This window comes from Drosophila guanche, unplaced genomic scaffold (assembly GCF_900245975.1).
Source record: "Drosophila guanche unplaced genomic scaffold, DGUA_6, whole genome shotgun sequence".
In the NCBI taxonomy this organism is placed as follows: domain Eukaryota; kingdom Metazoa; phylum Arthropoda; class Insecta; order Diptera; family Drosophilidae; genus Drosophila; species Drosophila guanche.
This window is the reverse complement of record NW_022995743.1, coordinates 18,365,329-18,383,330: the sequence shown is the minus strand read 5'-3', so window position 1 is coordinate 18,383,330 and position 18,002 is coordinate 18,365,329. Positions and strand designations below refer to the sequence as shown.

The following is an 18,002-nucleotide window of genomic DNA, read 5'->3' as shown; positions in this document are numbered from 1 at the left end:
TATCTATCGATTTTGTATCATATATACCTCTCTCACTCTCTCTGCTTGCTTTTCCGTGTGGTCTTTATTATTTTATTTATTTTTTTATTTAATCGCTACAGCGAAATGGATGGTCGCACGACGATGAGTCCGCATTGACCAGGTACTTCATCTCGATGATGGGGCTGTCGATATTTTCTTGACTATCGCTGGATGTTGAGACCATGCAAGGTGTTGCATTGGTATTTTCTTATAATTTAAACAATATGATGATTAGTTTAAAATGTGGTCGTGTGCCTAAAGCAACTATATAAGGAGGTCCCGTCGGCAAAAATTATGGAAAAGTGCGAGTGAGAGGGCTCTCGCAGCAAGTCTGAGGGCAACGGCAATGGCGTGTGCTGTCGACAAGCAAACGAGCACTGAGAATTGGGAAAAGCAGCGAGTAACTCTGCCATCGACGAGGCCTCCTTATATAGTTGCTTTATGGTCGTGTGTAAGAGTTTAACCAAATGTAAATGGTCTTTATTAAAGTTGAATGGAATAAAATACTTCCATGAAGAATGAGATATCGATAGTTGAAATACATAACACTTACCGTTGCAAGCAGGGTGACCGTTTACGGTATATTTTATAATTTTCGGTATATTTTGACCACGATATTCATTGTATATGTGTATATCGGTATATAATGGTATATTTAATAAATTTCATCGGCCTATTAAATTCCCTTCTTAAAAATATATTCAATAATATACGGTATCCAAACTCCCATACGTATGTTTTTCAAATATCCCTCTAGTACTCTCTCTTCTCCGCATGAAATTATCTCTCTCTTTTGAAGGGATATTTCTCTCTCGCAACATGGGAATTTTTGTAGCAGCAATGAGTCTTTACTTCATCCATGGAATCCTCTTTTTTAATTTAATGGCTACAGCGAAATTGGTTGGTCGCAGACGATGAGTTGGTCCGCATTGACCAGGTACAAATATTACTAAAAAATTTTAACTCAAAAAAGAGTTGTTTGCCGAACGAACACTAAAAATAGAATTTCCTTGGAATAGTTGAATTCCATTCCCACGTATTTTACCGTTTGCAACATGCTTTGTATGGACCAGCAACATGCTGCGAAAAGCGAGCAGCATGCTGCGAATACTAAGCAGGATTGTTCCCCAACATTTTTCATGGATCAAGCAACATTTAGCACCCTTGAAGCACTAACCAAATAGTATAGAACAAATACTATACTACAAATACTACTGCTTGAAGGGAAGAATGTCCTCTAATTGAGAAAATGCTGGAAATCTTTGGCTCTAATCACAACTTTTATACCCGGCACTCAGTACTAGATCTGCACCTTTTTTCTTCAACTGTCATCTATGTACATCTACAACACTTCTCACGAACACGCTCCTTTAGCTCGCCGCTCTTCACTAGACCCACACACTACAGACTCGCGGCAGAGGCAGCGCCCGCACACAAAAAAAAACGAATATAAGGTGCGGGACGGGGTGGGTTAAAAGTCGTCTGATGGATCGGCAGGGGGTGGGCAGAGGCAGGGGCCGAGTGAAGCAGAAGCAGAGTGTGAATGAGAGAATGTAAAAAGAACAACAAAAGCTGCGGGACAAGGTGGGTTTAGCCAATGGAAATTAATTTCTTCATTGTGGCTATAAATCGGATCCCAATTTGGTGATCTGATAGATATGGCCATTGCCTACGGAATGGCGTTTTTAGTTTTCTTTTATCTTCAAAATTGTAGGTTTGGGAGGTTTTCTCCCTTTTGCGTGGGCGGAAGGGGGCGGGGCTCATTTTTGAAATACACTGGTTTCAGTGTGAGCATACAGCAGTCTGGAGCCAAAATTTGGTGGCTCTAGCTCCCATAGTCACTAGCCGACAAACAAGACGGACGGACGGACAGACGGACAGACGGAAAGACAGACATGGCTCTATCGGCTCGGCTATTGATGCTGATCAATAATATATATACTTTATGGTGTCGGAAACGCCTCCTTCTGTGCGTTACATACAACCGCTATTCCACACAAAAACAATATACCCTATTTACTCTTCGAGTATCGGGTATAACAAGTAAGACTGCGTTGGACAGATTTCCTAACAATTTTTTCATAATTTAGAAACATTGAGTCATATAGAGCAGCTTCGAATTAGAAATGTTAATATTAAATAATGGAAACAAAATAATGGTACACAACGGCACATACTACTGGGTGGCCAGCAACAAATTGTCAAATAACGTAAAACACAACATTCGAAAAACGTAGCAATATTTATTTTGTTTTTTTGAACCATTTCAGCTAAATCGCTATTTTTGTAAACAATTCAATATTTAATATTCAATTCGCCTTGTGGCGAATGTATTGTACAATCGTAGAAAATTGTAGTTCCACGGCTGAGTGTCTAAGTTTAATGGCAATATTAAACAGAATATTAAAATCGAGTAAATATGTTATTGACCGAGACAGATTAACTTCTATTGACACACGGGGTTTAAGTGCAAACTAAGATATCAATTAATTTTAAAAGTCGTAACTACGAGGTCACACTGCAAGCACGTGGGGAACATAACCTCTACGCCAGGTAAGTATTGGAGCAAAACTGTAACAAGTTACATATCTCGACGTGGCGATTTCCACCTTCTAAAGGCGGGCGGCCAAATAATCCCCATCTACCCAAGGGTAGAGCAATAACATAAAACCTAAAAAAAAAAAAGGTTATTAGCGCAGTTTAGCTGAATGTTTTTGTAAACATGGCTACAATAAACAGCCGTAAATGTTATAATTGTCACTTATAATTCAATAAATTATTCTGCCTATATAGATCTAGTAGATGGTATCCTGATAAAAAAAAGCAATTTTCCTCCCTAGCAACAGGAATGCTAACTTTCCTGGTACGAGGGCTGATTGATGACTACAGTCATTTTGTTACCTCCATTTTTGTTACCATAACGCTAGAACAATTCAGAAGGCAATTCTCCGTTGAAAAACAGTTGGCTTGAATGTTCATGACTTGGTTTGCGATCAGTCCTCTGTAAATACAGTAGCTCTCCAGCCGATTAATACTGAAGCTTTCCGAATTGCGCCTCCAGGCATTGTAGCAAGTCACCTACAACAATAGTGGTTGTAGCTGTGCCACTCGAGCTGGTCGGGGGTGCAACCAATAAGGAGGGTGCACGCGCTGGCTCCGGCTGTATGATCGGTAGAAGGGGGGGTTCCGATAATTGCTTATTGTTACGTGCTCACATTGATGCTATTTCTTATTCATTCATCGCGTGCAGACCTATGCTAGACCGTAGGGAAGGGAATGAGGGGGCTGCGCTGGTCTTGTTGCGGCAGTCCTTGCCCACCCAACCATGATCATCCTATAAATTCCAAGAGATATATTAGTTTCGGATGATCCCTTTTAGTCATGGTTATTCTATATTCCACACGGTGAACGTTGCATGGCTCCTTAATACAAAAATCTCTAGCAATTCATTTTCAAAAATTAATGATAGGTTTATTATAAATAATGAGAGTTCATTCCTAATATATGGGTATGTATGTATATAAAGAGAAAATTATAAGAAAAATTGTTTACTATCAAATAAAGGGGCTACAAAATATATATGAATAAGTGAATAAGGTGAATAAGGAAATATTAATTATAATACGTTTAATAGTTAGATTCCATTAATTGTATTCAAAATGTAAATTTTTAATTAGTTCGATATTTTTTGGATTAATATGTAATTATTTTTAAATTCATTCATTTCATTTTCATTTTTATTCCAACGGAAATTATTTTGGCTATAAATTAATGCTCATAAGTGTAATGCTCCATAGATAAAGCCAAGCTTTGAAGAAGCTCCGAAAGCTCACAAGCTTTACGTTGGCCGAAATCGCAACAACAAGAAAGACCGATCAAGTATTTATTTAATGTGCATGGCAGTAAAGTCTCTAACAAGTTAAGATTTGCAATAAAATAGGTTCTTTCACTTACGTATTTGCTTTATGTCATCCCTGTCCAAAATATCTTTCGGCGATGGGAGAGCGAACCTGAAAGCTTTTAAGAGAGATCATACACAAGGGATCATACACACATAAACATATGATTTCTCTCCGTTTGTTTTGATTATTTCTTTTTGGGGTTGGATTTAAACAAATTTAATGGAATAAGTAAATTTTACGTTAGTTTCTTAATGTTTTTGTCACTTGCGCTAAATATCACTACTTTTCTTTACATTTGTATTAATCAAATTCAAAACGAGGTCTGAATCCAGACATGGCAGCGATGGCATGGGGACACAAGTATAAATTTGAAAAGCACGGCCTGTAGCCTCTACGGGTCAATGACCTCGCAAGTGCACATATGTTTTAAATGTACAGTGGAACATATAGAGTTTCGTATTATGTTCTTCACTGTCACTATGCCGTTGATTTTAGTTGGTTTAGGGGAACAACAAAAAAATGTTAAGCCAGCATGTGGTGGCACCGGTACATAGGCAGGTTATGTTGAACCGCATATAGAAATAGTCCGTCAAGGCCTGGGTCAGAGTTCGTCAGGTGGTCACATCACTTAACACAACTCGCTAATTTCGGCTCTCAAGCCGCTGTAGGCGGGGGATGGTCGAGGGGCTCGATCGCGGCTGTTCTGCCTTGGTGCCGTTGGGGCCGCTCTCGAACGGAAATCGGGCACTGGGTCGCGCCTGCGCTAAAGCTGCTAGTGGGGGCCAGGGTGGTCTTCCAAAACTATGCCCCTCTATGGGACGCCATACGTATTTCTCCGGTGTTCCGTGGGTAATTTATTCGGAACTCATCCGGTAACTGGCAGCAACCTCTTCTGCCTTCTTTTTATGTTCGCTCCATATGGCCGTGGCCGCGACGTATACGTACGTCTGTACTCTTTGAATACCACGAGGAGAAGGCTCGCTCTACTTTTTCCGGAAATCAGCTCTTCACAGCCTAATTTTCGGTCCCCCTTCTGTTTGTCAGAATGACAGTGGGAAACAAACATCAATTGGAACCGTCAGTCAGAGCGAAATTCGCGAAAGCTCAGCTTGCACCAGAATTTGACTACTAGAAGTACTGGTGTTGTATAGTTTCAGGCTGAACTTTAACTTTCTATTTTATTATTTTGAGCAATGAACAAGCGCACTACAGCATTTGTGATTACATGAGTGTTAGAAATAACTTCTTAACACATTATGTAATAACACCAGATGGTAAAGCTTCATGGAATATGATTGAAAAGTTTCATGAAGTTTTCATTCATCAAACATCAATCCGCAATCGACCTTCTGCACCACACATATTTCAGGACTAATAAAGCCTTTGAAGGCCGGTTAAATGAATTCTTGAATTACTTAAGAATGGTTAAATTCGGTCCAAGTAATATAACGGAACGAGATTCCCAAGCGACATACATGACAAGGTTGATTGGAACTTGCAAAAAAGTCAATCAAATCATTAAAAATATTTTAGAAATTGAAGATATTACATGTATAAATACCAGGGGCTTTCATCAAGATTCGCAAAATTGGGTAGCAGTACGCGAGCCCAACAGCAACCCAATTGCTGAAGCAGCTTTCGATTGATGAACCACAATTGGATTTGTAAATTAAGAATGGTGAAACCCATTTCAATATTTTTCCCAAACAGCATGGATTATTTTCTATCAACGGAAAATGGAAGACAACCAATTGATAAAATTGCTGAGCTTTCTGGCGAACTTAATATTGAGTGGACCACCTGCCAAAAAACTGTGCTGGATGTTGGGAAAAACATAAATGAGTACAAACTGCCAAGTGATCAGATGGTTACGCATTCAATACAGCACTTCATATTTTTACGATTTCGTCAAGCAAACTTCATACGCGAAGAATTGTTGTAAACATTTTGTTGAGCAATGCATTAGAAACGATGTAAATTGGTTCAACGCTGCAAATATATGCGCATCTCATGGACATGAAATTCTAGAACAATGGGTAAAAGTGTTTGCGACAACAAACTCTAAATGGGTTAATAACAAATTGGATACCCTAAAAATCATTAAAATTAGGCATAAATAAAATAAAAACGAGAAGGGACGTGTGAGACGCTTTTTACGCGTCACAACTTTTATACCCGGCACTCAGGACTACATCTAGATGTAGAAGACATCGCCAACCACTAGATATCGTTCACATTACAGAACACGTAGTAAAAGCCTACTAAATAAAATGCATCAAACAAATTGGATCAGTTAATATTTTCCAATTTATGAGATATTTAAAACAGCAATAAAATTGGTACATTCTGGGACCGATAGGTTTCACAGCAAATTTTTCGAAAGTGGCGCCATCTATGAAAATTTCTTGTACGCAACTTTGATGGTCCAATGGTCTGCACATTCTGTGCAATAATGACCGATAGGTTTCACAGCAAATTTTTCGAAAGTGGCGCCATCTATGAAAATTTCTTCTACGCAACTTTGATGGTCACTCTTTTTCTAATACAGAGCGTTAAAAACCGAGTCTTGGTTAAAAGTCGGAAGAGTCAACGCCAGGGGAGGGCAGAGGCAGGGGCCGAGTGAAGCAGAAGCAGAGTGTGAATGAGAGAATGTAAAAAGAGCAACAAAAGCTGCGGGATAGGGTGGGTTTAGCCACTGGAAATTAATTTCTCCATTGTGGCTATAATAATGATCCGGATGGATCGGATCCCAATTTGGTGATCTGATAGATATGGCCATTTCCTACGGAATGGCGTTTTTAGTTTTCTGTTATCTTCAAAATTGTAGATTTGGGAGGTTTTCGACCTTTTGCGGGGGCAGAAGGGGGCGTGGCTCATTTCTTAAATACACTGGTTTCAGTGTGAGCATATAGCAGTCTGGATGCAAAATTTTGTGGCTCTAGCTCTTATAGTCTCTGAGAACTAGCCGACAAACAAGACGGACGGACGGACAGACGGACAGACAGACATGGCTCTATCGACTCGGCTATTGATGCTGATCAAGAATATATATACTTTATGGGGTCGGAAACGCTTCCGTCTGTGCGTCACATACAACCGTTATTCGCACAAATACAATATAATATAATATAATATAATATATATAATATAATATATATAATATAATATATATAATATAATAAATATAAAATGCAATACATAAAGAAAGGAGAAAATAAAACTCATAATAAAGGATGCCTTATGTTATTAGATAATATTAACAAAAAGGCGTGGTATCCTTCGAAACAGTCACACTTTCAATGAATTAATCTAAAAATTTGTCGATTATACTTTAAGACTATAAGTCATTGTTAATTATTAAAAGTACTTGAGAAAATAGATTTAAAATATGAAGTATGGAAACAATTTTTTTTTTGGTTGACCTTTTCTGATTTAACCTTATTATGCAATCAATCCAGAAAAGATAAATCATAAAATCACCCAATCCTGCGGGGAATTGAATGAAATTGAATTATTCGAGTAAAATTACATTTAAAATGCTAAGACTCCTAACTAGCTACTTATATCAAATAGGAAATACAAATCGAGGAAAATAATTCAAGATTCACGGTATATTTACAGTATATTTTGAAAATGCAAGAGTATATTTTGGAATATTTTCGAGGCCCTGACGGTATATTTTATCGATAATTTCGCGGTCACGTTGGAGCAGTGGACTTTGGACCAGGTGTGGATTAAATTAAATGGATACAATTAAATAAAACATAAGGAATGAAACGCACGGCTGGCATTATGAGGAAACAGTGAGCGTAGGAGACCATTGAGATTATTGAACTAAGGCCACTAAATAAAGAAATTCATAGTTTTCGAGCCACCCTGTGTATGACGCAGTTACACAACAAAATTCTTGGCACAGACGCGTAGGCGCCCAAAACTGGCAGGGACGAATTATTCCTAACAAAAAACGCATCGTACCCCACGATCCACTCTACGCTCTGGAGCTGCTCACACACCAAATACAAAAAGCTGGTAGGTCCACGAGGCACTGGCAACAGTGGTCAATTGCTATTTATAACCGCATCATTCGATTGCAATTGATTTTGTTCTGTTCTCTCTTTATTTTAGTTCAGGGGCGCAGGTTGGCGTGACTTGCTGGGAAATTTATTTTATTTTCGGCAAGGCACGCGCATACAAGCGTTCTTATCAGTTGATTGACGCTGTCATGGTCCTCACGGCGTCCACTTGCCGCACGGAGGCGGTTTTCGATTACAGCTGGAAGAATGTTGTAGCTGCTTACTGGAACCGCTATCCAAATCCATCCAGCTCGCACGTCCTCACCGAAGACACCATTAAACGGGAGGTGCGGGACGGCAAATTATACTCCCGGCGGCTGCTCTCAAAGACAAATCCGGTGCCTAAATGGGGGTCTCGATTCTACAACAATGTGCCGGTCAAGATTGTTGAGGATTCGGTGCTGGATCCGGTTGCGAAGACGTTCACCACATTCACCCGCAACCTGGGCATGAAGAAGATAATGGTAAGTAGACTTGAAGCTAGTTTTTGCAAAAAGGCAGCGAATGACTTGTTTCGATTCTTAGAAAGTCGATGAAATCGTTACCTACACCGAGCAGAATGATGGAAGGACTCTGGCCGTTCGTCGGGCCTACATCAGCTCACAAGTCTTTGGATTCTCGCGTGCCATTCGGGCCTTCGGCATTGAGCGATTCAAGTCGAACAGCAACAAGGCTTCCAATGGCTTTGACTATGTCCTTCGCCGAATGTTCCCGAAAAGTCAATCCAGTGTTCTCCATTCAGCTTCCCCAGCAGCGGGGGCGACAGGAACGTTTGCAGCCCAGCAGATCGATCTATCCGCTGCCACAGCAGCGGTGGCCGTCCCAAATCACAACAGCAGGATAAAGAGTGTCACCAGGATTGGCTATGACTACATTAAATGTCATGCTAACAAGATTGCGCAACTGTTTTCAGTTCGAAATTGAATCGCAATTATACTTCTGGAATGCTCATGAATATGCATGGGAACTCTTCATTTTGGGTCGATTTCTGGATTCTACTTCGGGTCAGTGTTGTGGAGACTGGAGACTTAGCTGGCTGTAATTATATGTATTCCAAACAAAACAAACTTTGATACTTTGTTGCATTTCATTCCCTATGTGTGTGTGGGCTCAAAAAAAGATGAGAACGAAGTCAGTGTGTTTTTCATCCAAAAAAAGTCTTTAATTTTAATCAAGCAAATTGCACTGTTAGTCCAACCATTCTTTACGTAATATTGGATATTTTTATGTAAACCCATTGTATATTTTGAAATAAATTATTAATATTTAAATAACAACGTTATTGTTGGAACGTTAGTGAGGCGCTTTTATACCCGGCACTCAGTCAGTTAAATTTGGCTCTATCGACTCGGCTATTGATGCTGATAAAGAATATAATTTGTAACGTCTGTGTACCCTCGATCCTACTCGGCGTGGCCCCCAACTTTTTAAGTCTAAAGAAAAGTCTGTGTACCCTCGATCCTACTCGGCGTGGCCCCAACTTTTAATTTCCATCAGAATAATATACCTTTTCTTGTTTTTGAATATTTCTAGGAATATCAAAAGACCAGAATAATTTGAATTTTGTCTCGAAAGTTTTTCTAGTATAAATTCCGATGTTATAGAATTGATTATGTGTAACTAATAATTTTTCGAGATTTGTTTTAAAATTTTGAAAATTTCTACTTGCATCTCTAATCGTATTAATGTTTGCATTTAAAAAATCTGAATTATTTTCAAGATATCTATCACTCATATCTATTGAACTCAATAATTTTACGAAAATTCTTGATATGTAAGGATTATCCATATCCAAATAATAATCATTATCACTATCTTGTGGAAATCTTGAATATGTACTGACTCTAATTGAATTTTGCAAAAGGTTATTATATTCATCTCTGATGGAATCTCTATTTTCTTTAATATTAAATCGCTTACTTCTAATATTATGTATGAACAATATATAATTATTCATGTTTATAAATGTATGATTAAATTCAGGTATATATGAGGAATACATTATATCTAAGATATTATTTATTGTAGATAGAAAAGAATGTACCCAGTAATTGCAAATAAATGTTATATAGAAAATTAGTAGAAAAATAATTTTATGTTCAAATTGATAGATGAATTCTCTTTGTATGTAAAGTGACGATATTAGTAATAACCACTTCCCTACCTTGCCTAGATACCACCGCTTCAAATATATCAGAGCATTCATCAAAGAATTTAGAATTTTTAATTAAATGTGCAACTAAATAATAATCCAAATAATCCTCCGCATCATAATCAAAAGTAAGTAAAAAGTCCAAAAAAATTGTTAATTCTTCCATTTATGAATTTATACTCCTAACTCAAATTATATAATTTAAATTTAGATTATTAGCAAATTGTAATAGATCCAAAGGATTAAAAGGATTAATATTTGTATTAGATGTTCTTAAAATTACTGTATTATTAACAATTACTATATCTTTATCTTTTTTTGAAAATGCACTTATATGTTCAAAATAGTCCGCCTCACTAAAACACATCTGTGCTCCCATTACCAAAATCGCTCTGTTATGATTGGCATCAACTTGAACACGGAATCCATCAACTGTAATTGATCTCACTTGATGAAAATCTTTATCAAAAAGTATGTAATCAAAATTTTGAACGTTCCTAACGTGATGCGCGATTAAGTATTAGAAGACTATAGTGTAAACAATGAAACATTCCATTATGAAAATTTAATCATCTAAATCTATAAATAAATCTGTGTGTTTTATACGTCCACTACTATCTTTAAATTTGTGAACATTTTTATCGAAATAATCTTCGCATTCATCATCAATACATATTTTTTTATAATCTGGATTGACGAAAGTAATGATTATTTAGTGCATATATTCTAAAGGTGATACTGTAAAATATGTTCTTTTTAAACCTAAAAATATAATTACAAAAACTAATATAAATGGTACTGTAGTCATATTTTTTGTATACAATACTATAATTATAGATAAAATTACATATTCAGTTAACATATAACTAGAATCTAATTTATGATATATTATTACTAAATTGTCCCCAATTAAATGCTTGAAAAGAGATTCAATTATTGAAAATAATTTTTCACCTATCCACGACCAGAATTTACCTAATAATTTTGTATACCAATCAAAAGCTTCTGAAAATTTTTCTTCAATTTTGGAAATAAAATGAAAACCTTTATCAGAAATAATAAATATATCTCCTTCTTCATAAATATTATATTTGTGGCTTCAGTTGAAATACGAGAATCTATATATAGTTCTTTACAAAATTTAGTTTTATTAGTAGTGTACAACCACTCACAAGAATGAAGTTTTCTTGGTTCAAAATAAGATTTACCATTTACAAAAGTCATTGGAAAAGGAAGAATACCATTTGATTTTATTGACCACTGTCCATTACAAGCTCTATCATGTTTAAGAAGATTTAAGTACTGTGCAATATAAAAAGGGGAAGTATCTAAAATAAAGACTCTATCATTTTCTACTTTATAATCTATAGAGAAATTTTTATATAAATCCCATTTCGGTACCATGATGTCCCTACCATCATAGTTCCTATTATCTCTTCTTGTTTTATGTGTAGGAGTTATCCAATAGGATTCAGTTGGATTTATATAATATTCATCTTTTTTTACTTTAATTTTTTTTTTTTTAAAGAAAAGATCCTAACGTCTGCAACGAGGGATATAAATTGTTCACTTCTTGGTATGCTCCAACAAAAGACAATTACACTACCAAAAAAAGAATGATCTAATTCTATTTCATGAACAAGTTTGCATTTAGAAGAAAGTACCTCAGAACATGAAAATGGGGACAATTTATTATATTTTATTACTTTACTACAGTTTTTATCATAATATTGTTAAGTATATTGTATATGTGTATATAAAGGGGTCGGAAACGTTTCCTTCTATGCGTTACACACATCCACTTTCCAACACAAATACAATATACATATGTACCCTATTTATTCTTTGAGTACCGGGTATAAAATTTGATATTTAAGGATTATACAAATTCATTTTTAAATACATTAATTAAGTGCAGTTGCACTTAAACTCTTAAGTGTCACAGGAGTGTCACGTACATATGTATGTATGTACATATGTATGAGTGCATGTACATCAATACATACATACAAGTATGAACATAATCAAAAATGACAGCATCTAAAGAATATGAAGGAAACAATAAATAACGATTTATGGACAATTTATACATGCTTATTTAATAAAAGGAAGCTGCCGAGCTTTTTCGGCAACTCTGACTCCACATTTACGACAATTATTCTCCGTTTTAGTTTTTGATATATTTGTTTATTATTTTACGAATTTATACAGCTTATAGGGGGCGGGCCGTACGTTAAACTTCACAATAATTTAGAGCTCGATTAAAATAACGGGTTCGCGTTGGACATAGAAAATAATTGGACTGCTCGGAGATGCGCGTCGATCGACAATATTTTAGACTGGCAAAATAACAGGGCAAAGCACTGCAATAAACCAGTACGAAGGGTGTATACATATGCGTGCGCTTCTATGCACTGTGAGAGGAGCGATGAGCGCGACAATAGCGTATTAATATAAGAGAGTATAAATATAAACAAGGCGAGTTGATCTAAATAATTAAATATATGCTGCTGCTCCGAACAGTTCCGATAAAACGATATTTTATGCATGTACCATACATTCACAAGGAACGGTCCTACATGCATGCCAAAGATACATGTGTATGTTCTGTAATGCGTCTTTCGGAAACTACAACTGGAACGACAACCAACAACCACCATTTCTAAATGAAAAGAACTGTTCCTACCTAGAAAAACGAGAAGGGACTGGTGAGACGCTTCTTACGCGTCACAACTTTTATACCTGGCACTCAGTACTACATCTGTACCTTACCGGTGTTTTGTCAAATTTAACATATTTTCTTCATCTGTCATCTACATCTACAACACTTCTCACACCAACACGCTCCTTTAGCTCGCCGCCCTTCCCTAGACCCACACACTGCAGACTCGCGGCAGAGGCAGAGGCACCGTCCGCACACAAAACAAAAACAAAAGTCGTCAGAGGCAGTGGCAGGGGGAGGGCAGAGGCAGAGGCCGAGTGAAGCAGAAGCAGAGTGTGAATGAGAGAATGTAAAAAGAGCAACAAAAGCTGCGGGATAGGGTGGGTTTAGCCACTGGAAATTAATTTCTCCATTGTGGCTATAATAATGATCCGGATGGATCGGATCCCAATTTCGTGATCTGATATATTTCTGGACGTTGATATGCAATGACTGCACCATCAAGTGGCCCATGCGACACCAAGCCAAAGCCTGTTACGCGCGGAACCTAGCAGAACGCAGATATGGCCATTTCCTACGGAATGGCGTTTTTAGTTTTCTGTTATCTTCAAAATTGTAGATTTGGGAGGTTTTCGCCCTTTTGCGGGGGCGGAAGGGGGCGTGGCTCATTTCTTAAATACACTGGTTTCAGTGTGAGCATATAGCAGTCTGGATGCAACATTTGGTGGCTCTAGCTCTTATAGTCTCTGAGAACTAGCCGACAAACAAGAAGGACAAACGGACGGACGGACGGACAGACATGGATCTATCGACTCGTCTATTGATGCTGATCAAGAATATATATACTTTATGGGGTCGGAAACGTTTCCTTCTGTGCGTTACATACAGCCGTTATTCCCCACAAATACAATGTCCTATTTACTCTTCGAGTACCAGGTATAATAGGCAAGATCAAGCCTATATCTGTCCTATTGTCAAACACGTCAGCAGCAGCGGATTTGTTTTTTTGGAATATAATAAATTCTTCGATTGATAGCACAGCACCCATGAATGCAGAGCTACGTGAGGTACTTATGTCAACCATAGCGGATAACGACAGCGCTCCATTAAATTTTGTATACCAGCAAATAATCTAGGAAATCGTTAAATTTGTCTTTCGAGTCCAGAAAAGTTTCGCTTATCGCACAAAAGTATCGATAATGATATTTTTCAAACGAAGAAGTATAACTTAAACATATATCGATATACCAGTCCATGCATCACAGCGACGCCAAATTCCCTCGAAAAAATAGCGTGTAAGCGCATTTTGTGTGTATTTGTGTTCAATAAAGTAAATTGTTTGAACTGAAACTTTAAACTCAGATTCTGTAAAGTGGCATAGCTCACTGACAGATACAATTTGCAGTTTGCAGAGACTCATTTCGTAAAAAGTGACGAGAACCATTTGGATACAGCGAAAGCAAACACAATTTAAATTGAACATTAAAGACTGAAACCGCACCGGCAGTAAAATATGTCCAAAACAGATGCTGCCTCCGTCGACGCCGCCGAGGAGAACTCTGTAAGTATAAATCAAAGTGAAATAAAATATATTTACGTTTAGTGACGCCGTCGGTGGTGTCGGTGACGCGAAGAATATTCTGAAACTTTCCTTCGCCTTCTCACAGAATGAAACCACTTCCGATGCGGCAACCAGCTCCTCGGGGGAGAAGGAGGCAGAGTTCGACAACAAGATTGAAGCCGACCGGAGTCGTCGGTTTGATTTTCTGTTAAAACAAACGGAGATATTCACCCATTTCATGACGAACAGCGCCAAGAGTCCCACAAAACCTAAAGGCAGACCCAAAAAGATCAAGGATAAAGAAAAAGAGAAGGATAAGGATAAAGATAAGGAGAAGGAATTGGCTGAGTAAGTGGTTGAGTAATTTTATATTTCTTGACATATCTACCAATTTGCACATGTTTTCCCCTGTAGCCATCGCCATCGCAAAACAGAGCAGGAGGAGGATGAAGAGTTGCTGGCCGAGGACACGGCTACAAAGGAATTATTTCGATTCGATGCTTCACCCACCTACATTAAGGGTGGCGAAATGCGTGACTATCAAGTTCGTGGTCTCAACTGGATGATCTCACTCTATGAAAATGGCATCAACGGCATTCTGGCCGATGAAATGGGCCTGGGCAAGACGCTGCAGACCATCTCCCTTCTTGGCTATCTTAAGCATTTCAAGTCAGTTTTCCAATTGTGTTACGCTTCAAAAGTACTCAAAGCATTCTTATTCTCCTGCAGAAACCAAGCTGGTCCCCACATCGTGATTGTGCCCAAGTCTACGCTACAGAATTGGGTGAATGAGTTCAAGAAATGGTGCCCATCGCTGCAAGCCGTTTGTCTGATTGGCGACCAGGACACTCGAAACACTTTCATCCGAGATGTTTTGATGCCGGGCGAGTGGGATGTCTGCGTGACTTCCTATGAGATGTGCATTCGCGAGAAGTCCGTTTTCAAGAAGTTCAATTGGCGTTATTTGGTCATTGACGAGGCGCATCGTATCAAGAACGAGAAGTCCAAGCTTTCGGAGATCCTCCGAGAGTTCAAAACGGCTAATCGGTTGCTCATTACTGGTACCCCATTGCAGAACAATCTCCACGAGCTCTGGGCCCTGTTGAACTTTCTCCTGCCCGATGTATTCAACTCGTCCGAAGATTTTGACGAGTGGTTTAACACAAACACTTGTCTGGGAGACGATGCCCTGATCACGCGTCTGCATGCTGTGCTTAAGCCCTTCTTGCTGCGTCGCCTTAAGGCCGAGGTGGAGAAGCGTTTGAAGCCCAAGAAAGAAATGAAGATATTTGTTGGCCTTTCCAAGATGCAGAGAGACTGGTACACCAAGGTACTGCTTAAGGATATTGATATTGTTAATGGAGCTGGCAAAGTCGAGAAAATGCGTCTGCAAAACATCCTAATGCAGCTTCGAAAGTGTACCAACCACCCCTATCTGTTTGATGGAGCCGAGCCGGGGCCACCGTATACCACGGACACTCATCTGGTTTACAATTCGGGAAAAATGGCCATTCTGGATAAACTGTTGCCCAAACTCCAGGAACAGGGATCACGTGTTTTGATCTTCTCCCAAATGACCCGCATGCTTGACATTTTAGAGGACTATTGCCATTGGAAGAATTATAACTACTGCCGGCTGGATGGTCAAACGCCTCACGAAGACCGCAACCGACAGATCCAGGAGTACAATATGGAGAACAGTACAAAGTTCGTATTCATGTTGTCCACAAGGGCTGGAGGCCTGGGCATTAATCTGGCCACCGCCGATGTTGTCATCATCTATGACTCCGATTGGAATCCCCAAATGGACTTGCAAGCCATGGATCGTGCACATCGTATCGGCCAGAAGAAGCAAGTGAGAGTTTTTCGCTTGATCACAGAGAGCACTGTGGAGGAGAAGATCGTGGAGAGAGCCGAGGTCAAGCTGAGGCTGGACAAAATGGTCATTCAGGGTGGCCGACTCGTTGACAATCGATCCAATCAGATGAACAAAGATGAAATGCTCAACATAATTCGATTCGGAGCCAGCCAGGTATTTAATTCGAAGGAAACGGACATCACCGACGAGGATATTGATGTCATACTGGAGCGTGGCGAGGCTAAGACAGCCGAACAGAAGGCCCAACTCGATAGCATGGGAGAAAGCTCGTTGCGCACATTCACCATGGACACGAATGGAGAGGCCGGCACTTCGTCAGTCTATCAGTTTGAGGGCGAGGATTGGCGTGAGAAGCAGAAACAGAACGCTCTGGGTAACTGGATTGAGCCACCAAAGCGTGAGCGTAAGGCAAACTATGCCGTGGACGCCTATTTCAGAGAAGCCCTGCGCGTCTCTGAGCCGAAAGCCCCCAAGGCCCCACGTCCACCCAAGCAACCTATTGTCCAGGACTTCCAGTTCTTCCCGCCTCGTCTGTTTGAGCTGCTCGACCAGGAGATCTACTATTTCCGAAAGACTGTCAACTACAAAGTGCCCAAGAACACGGAACTCGGTTCGGAAGCCAACAAAGTTCAGAGGGAGGAACAGCGCAAAATTGACGAGGCCGAACCCCTGACGGAAGATGAAATCATCGAGAAAGAGAACCTCCTCTCCCACGGCTTCACGGCCTGGACCAAGCGTGACTTCAATCAGTTCATCAAGGCCAACGAGAAGTATGGACGTGATGACATTGACAACATAGCCAAGGACGTGGAGGGCAAGACTCCCGAAGAGGTTATCGAGTACAACGCCGTGTTCTGGGAGCGTTGCACAGAGCTGCAGGACATTGAACGAATTATGGGACAGATTGAGCGAGGCGAGGGAAAGATTCAGCGACGACTGTCTATCAAGAAGGCCCTAGATCAAAAGGTATGTCGAATGAGTTATTTATCCGTAAAGGAGCTGTCACATCTACTGAATACTGTATGTCCTTAAAGATGTCGAGGTATCGAGCTCCCTTCCACCAGCTGCGTCTGCAATACGGAAACAACAAGGGCAAGAACTATACAGAGATCGAGGATCGTTTCCTGGTCTGCATGCTGCACAAGCTGGGCTTCGACAAGGAGAATGTTTACGAAGAGCTGAGAGCGGCTATAAGGTAAGTAAACAAATCAGAAATAATTAAAATTGTTATTATTTTTATTGTGCTGCAATTCGACAGAGCATCACCGCAGTTTCGCTTCGATTGGTTTATCAAGTCGCGCACAGCTCTGGAACTTCAGCGTCGCTGCAACACCTTGATAACGCTCATCGAACGCGAGAATATCGAATTGGAGGAGAAGGAACGGGCCGAGAAGAAGAAAAAGGCGCCGAAGGGAAGCATTTCGAGTGGCAGTGGAAGCCACAACAGCACTCCAGCCCCAATGCCCCAACCCAAGGCCAATCAGAAGCGCAAGAACGATGTAGTGGCCACCAGCAGTAGTTCCAAGAAAAAGAAGAAGTAACCAGCTAGCGAAAGGAATGAATCATCGCAGAAAATTCACATGAGAATCGGCATCTCTCATCATTAGTTGCAGTTACAATGCAAAGACAACAGATTACTTAATAACTCTGCATAGACACATACGCATATGTATGTACGTAGCTCTTAGTTCAGTTCCCCCAACATCCGAAAGCCACCACAGCCCACAAGCAACATACATACAACAATTCAAT

At 39.4% G+C, this 18,002-nt stretch overlaps 2 protein-coding genes across 3 annotated transcripts; both read left to right on the top strand.

Moving 5' to 3' along the window:
- Positions 1 to 7,625: 7,625 nt before the first annotated feature.
- On the top strand, positions 7,626 to 9,063 carry LOC117589911 (protein preli-like). Of its 2 annotated transcripts, XM_034282197.1 has the most exons (4): positions 7,626 to 7,732; positions 7,787 to 7,952; positions 8,049 to 8,460; positions 8,522 to 9,063. In XM_034282197.1, the coding sequence occupies exons 3-4, from the start codon at positions 8,146 to 8,148 to the stop codon at positions 8,918 to 8,920; spliced, it is 714 nt and encodes a 237-aa protein (XP_034138088.1). In that variant the 5' UTR covers positions 7,626 to 7,732; positions 7,787 to 7,952; positions 8,049 to 8,145; the 3' UTR covers positions 8,921 to 9,063. The 2 variants fall into 2 exon arrangements, with proteins under 2 accessions (XP_034138088.1, XP_034138079.1); XM_034282188.1 differs by having other exon boundaries at positions 7,626 to 7,952.
- Positions 9,064 to 14,086: 5,023 nt separating this feature from the next.
- LOC117592622 (chromatin-remodeling complex ATPase chain Iswi) lies at positions 14,087 to 17,875 on the top strand. The gene is made up of 6 exons (XM_034286558.1): positions 14,087 to 14,371; positions 14,478 to 14,719; positions 14,786 to 15,040; positions 15,101 to 17,216; positions 17,285 to 17,445; positions 17,509 to 17,875. The coding sequence occupies exons 1-6, from the start codon at positions 14,324 to 14,326 to the stop codon at positions 17,789 to 17,791; spliced, it is 3,105 nt and encodes a 1,034-aa protein (XP_034142449.1). The 5' UTR covers positions 14,087 to 14,323; the 3' UTR covers positions 17,792 to 17,875.
- Positions 17,876 to 18,002: the final 127 nt, after the last annotated feature.

Coding starts and splice junctions, on each gene's coding strand:
- LOC117589911 (XM_034282197.1), top strand. CDS start 8,146: ATGGTCCTCACGGCGTCCACTTGCCGCACGGAGGCGGTTTTCGATTAC. Junction 8,461..8,521: donor TGGGCATGAAGAAGATAATG/GTAAGTAGACTT, acceptor TTCGATTCTTAG/AAAGTCGATGAAATCGTTAC.
- LOC117592622 (XM_034286558.1), top strand. CDS start 14,324: ATGTCCAAAACAGATGCTGCCTCCGTCGACGCCGCCGAGGAGAACTCT. Junction 14,720..14,785: donor AAGGAGAAGGAATTGGCTGA/GTAAGTGGTTGA, acceptor TTTCCCCTGTAG/CCATCGCCATCGCAAAACAG. Junction 17,217..17,284: donor AGAAGGCCCTAGATCAAAAG/GTATGTCGAATG, acceptor ATGTCCTTAAAG/ATGTCGAGGTATCGAGCTCC.